Source organism: Limulus polyphemus, unplaced genomic scaffold, assembly GCF_000517525.1.
Source record: "Limulus polyphemus unplaced genomic scaffold, Limulus_polyphemus-2.1.2 Scaffold156, whole genome shotgun sequence".
Classification (NCBI taxonomy): Eukaryota; Metazoa; Arthropoda; class Merostomata; order Xiphosura; family Limulidae; genus Limulus; species Limulus polyphemus.
Genome location: NW_013665766.1, coordinates 25,071 through 29,056, shown reverse-complemented (window position 1 = coordinate 29,056; position 3,986 = coordinate 25,071). Strand labels below are relative to the sequence as shown.

At 33.9% G+C, this 3,986-nt stretch overlaps 1 protein-coding gene across 1 annotated transcript in view; it reads right to left on the bottom strand.

Annotated features, from left to right (window-relative positions):
• Positions 1 to 3,986, bottom strand: part of LOC106476469 — a gene marked incomplete at its 5' end in the record, with an annotated part of 110,896 nt that overhangs the window by 86,640 nt on the left and 20,270 nt on the right. The window contains one exon of the mRNA XM_013937130.2: positions 368 to 404. Within this exon, the coding sequence (XP_013792584.2) occupies positions 368 to 404 (37 nt within the window). The remainder of the gene's footprint in view (positions 1 to 367; positions 405 to 3,986) is intronic.

The window sequence follows — 3,986 nt, the reverse complement described above, 5'->3', positions numbered from 1 at the left end:
ATATGATTACCTGATAATTAAATATGATTACCTGATAATTAAATATGATTACCTGATAATTAAGTATGATTACCTGATAATTGAATATGACTACCTGATAATTAAGTATGATTACCTGATAATTAAGTATGATTACCTGATAATTAAATATGATTACCTGATAATTAAATATGATTACCTGATAATTAAGTATGATTACCTGATAATTGAATATGATTACCTGATAATTAAGTATGATTACCTGATAATTAAGTATGATTACCTGATAATTAAGTATGATTACCTGATAATTAAGTATGATTACCTGATAATTAAGTATGATTACCTGATAATTAAATATGATTACCTGATAATTAAGTATGATTACCTGATAATTCCTTCACGGATTGAGATCGGGTAAAAACCTGTGTGGAAAAACAAAAAACGTTTTAATTTTAGCTTACGATTAATCCTGTAATTATACAGACCAAAATGAAATGCGTTTTATAAAAAAATATTATTTTTATGTTTATATTATTATAGTCATATGCAGATTTGTAATTACCAATACATGCCTATTATTAAATGTTGTTATAAGACACCTAACATCTAACTTTTATCTGGACGAATAAAACGTTAAACACGCAAAATGAAATTTATCCAAGATACAAAACTAGGAGTTAAAACTAGATGTTAAAAATGACTTTCAACCGGTACATTTACGATATAATTAGCATCTCAGAACTACAAACACTTGTAGGAAGATATTTTCATTAAAACTGCACAAACAAAACAGCGTACTATCTGATTACCTTTTAAAATACCCCTTAAACGTGTCAAATGTTATGATATTATACTCTATAGCAATATATACCCAAACATCGCATGTTTAACTGTATCAATTTATCATCTGGACTTTGTTTGTTTGTCAGTTGCATTTCGCGCAAAACTGCACGAGGACTATTTGCGCTAGCTGTCCATAATTTTGAGTTAATAAGCTAGAGAGAAGACAGCTAGTAAGCACCCCTCACCAGCAACTCTTGGGCTACTCGAATTTAAGAGTGATATTTGACCGTTACTCTTATTACAAACCCACGGTCCCTAAGCGCTGAACGCAATTTTTTTCAGTTAACTGGACTCGAACCACAGAACTTCAGCTCCACAGATCAGCATCTTGAACACTGTACCACATCTATCATCTAGAAATATATTGAATTTGATTCAATCCACTCCTTCAAGAGCAATATTTGTTATTTTGTATCCTGAACGTCACCTTATTGGACACATGGACTAAAAGGTCAGGCCAGAGTCCCGACAGGTATAATAATGCCTAATTAAGACCTCCTGACCAGACGAAAGGCACCCATTCAGCAGCACCTGCCACCTACAAGGAACTGAATCACGGAACTGACTGTAACGTGAGAAAAATGCAAAGCGTGTTCAGTAGTATATTGCAGCTCGAGCTTTAGACTTTCTGATATAAAGCCTATCACTCTAACCATAAATCACACCCAGCCCAATTCAAGAGCGAGTTTTCTTTATAATCAGGTTTCGAAGATGTGGGTTTATTGACCCAAAGCTTATTGGAGAAAATAAAATCTATAAAGAGCTGTTAATACATGTTCCCTTGACTTACTGTTTTCGAATTATACTGTTTTTTGTTGTTGTTTTTACTTGATCGGATTTTGCAAGGAGTTTAAAATACAATATTATAAGAAAAGTTCCAATAGAACAAATGGCAAAACGGAAATAAAGTGTGTGAAAAAAACTAAAAAACAAACATAAATTAACGACTTTTATGATTCTCGTACTCTAATACATTTTGTATAAGTTTATGTACATCCTTATAATTCTAGCGTTATATTATCCTATCAGTAACACATAGGCATACGGTAACTCAATGAACAATTATTGACTGGTTACGAAGGCAAACAGACTATTTGTTGCCCGAAGGAATGAGAGTGGCCAGCTTCTGTTTTCCCGAGGCCAAATTCAAATAACTTTTGCCCTAAATTACCTGTCAATAATTGTTTTATTCCACTCGCTTCTGTTTTCAGTTGTATTAAAATCTAATTAATAAGCACTGTCACATAGTATATTTAGCTTACATCCCCGGACCAACATGTAAATCTTTGTGTAACATTTCACTGTAGATTTTGATCTCATTTTAAAACCCAATAAAGTCGATAGATTGTTTAATTTTCAAAATATAGCAGCACATCATTATGTGATTATACCAATAAACTTATAAAGTACGCAGCTGCCTATAGAATATACGCGAGAATTTCTGACATTGTTTGTGAATTAGGACCAAGTGAATCAGCCAAAATCACCAAAAAAATGGATGTGTGCAGGATGCAGTAACATAGGCGAGTTACTTCGTGCAATGATTGTATTAACTTTTAGAGGAAGACGCTGTTGTATCACATTTTATTCAAACGGTTAGCGTTAGGTAATCAGTCCCTATACTATTTAAAGTAATGTTTTGTGTAAAAAGATAAGGAGGAAGAACAACTACAACACTTAAACATCATTTATATGACACACATATTGATATCTAAATATAATTGTGTATGATTTGTTTGTTTGTTTTGAATTTCGCGCAAAGCTACACGAGGGCTATCTGCGCTAGCCGTCCCTAATTTAGCAGTGTAAGACTAGAGGGAAGGCAGCTAGTCATCACCACACACCGCCAACTCTTGGGCTACTCTTTTACCAACGAATAGTGGGACTGACCGTCACGTTATAACGCCCTGACGGTTGAAAGGGCGAGCATGTTTGATGGGACGGGGATTGCGACGCGCAGATTGCGAGTCGAGCTCCCTAACCACCTGGCCATGCTGGCCAACTGTAGATGAGTAGAACTTACTTTATCATTTAGGTGGAAATATACATCCCTTTAGGGAAGAGTTATCATCCAAATTCATATCTGTAGTCCGAACATTTTGGTCTTGCTTAAGAAACAGTTAGTTGGAAGAATTAACACGAAACTCAGAATTGTGCTTGTTTGTTGTTATATGCAAAGCTTCACGCTGCGTTATCTGCGCTATTCTTACTGCAGGAACCTAGCACAGATTTTTAGCTTTGTAAGCCCTTAAATTTACCTTTGAGCCACCAGTGGTCAGAAAAACTCGTGAGAAGAAAGTCCACTGGTAATTACAATGCAATATAATTCATATAAAAATATCGCATAAACAGGTAATGTATACAGGATATTTTCGTTACATAACAGCAGCTTTAATGATCAAACAATTTCCAATTAAAAGTCCCGCCTATTCTTTCAAACATTGAGTTTATTGTAAATACAGCCATCTCAAACTTAAGAATTAAACTCTTTATCCATGATAATTCACGGCATGTATAAGTATATATATATGTTTACAGAAAGCTTAATAAATCATTAAAATATTGTAATATTACTCTCACTGTTAATAACCGAGCTTCAAATAGCAGCAACAACTTAGAGGCTTTTATCATATTTCTAATACTACATGTTCAGATGTTAATAAGGGGCTAGTTTCACCTAAATATAGAGGTGTCGAAATGTGCGAGAAAAATAACGTTAATTGAATTAGCACAGTCACAAGGCTAATGTCAACAAAACAAATCCAGAAACAACCAAACAGTTCAAATGTACAACAAAAGAAAAAATCCAATCATAGTAAATCTACAAACAAACACACTTGAAACCGATCCAAATCCCATCTTCGAAGTCATTAAAAATACATTCATAGATTTTATACAACAGTATAGAATCCCCCCCCCAAAAAAAAATACAGATAGCTTCACAATCTTTTTAGGAATAGCCAAACAACACTGTATACCTGTTATTGAACACACCATACACTTATTATTGAGCCCAAATACCAGACAACCATGTAATCAAACATCAAAACCCAAGTAAAAATAAAAATCCCCCATTCCAGAGCCCCACCTACAGCGGCCATAGCATAACATTCATGGGCATGGCATTGAAATAGAAAATAGAAAAAAAAAAAAAAAAAAAA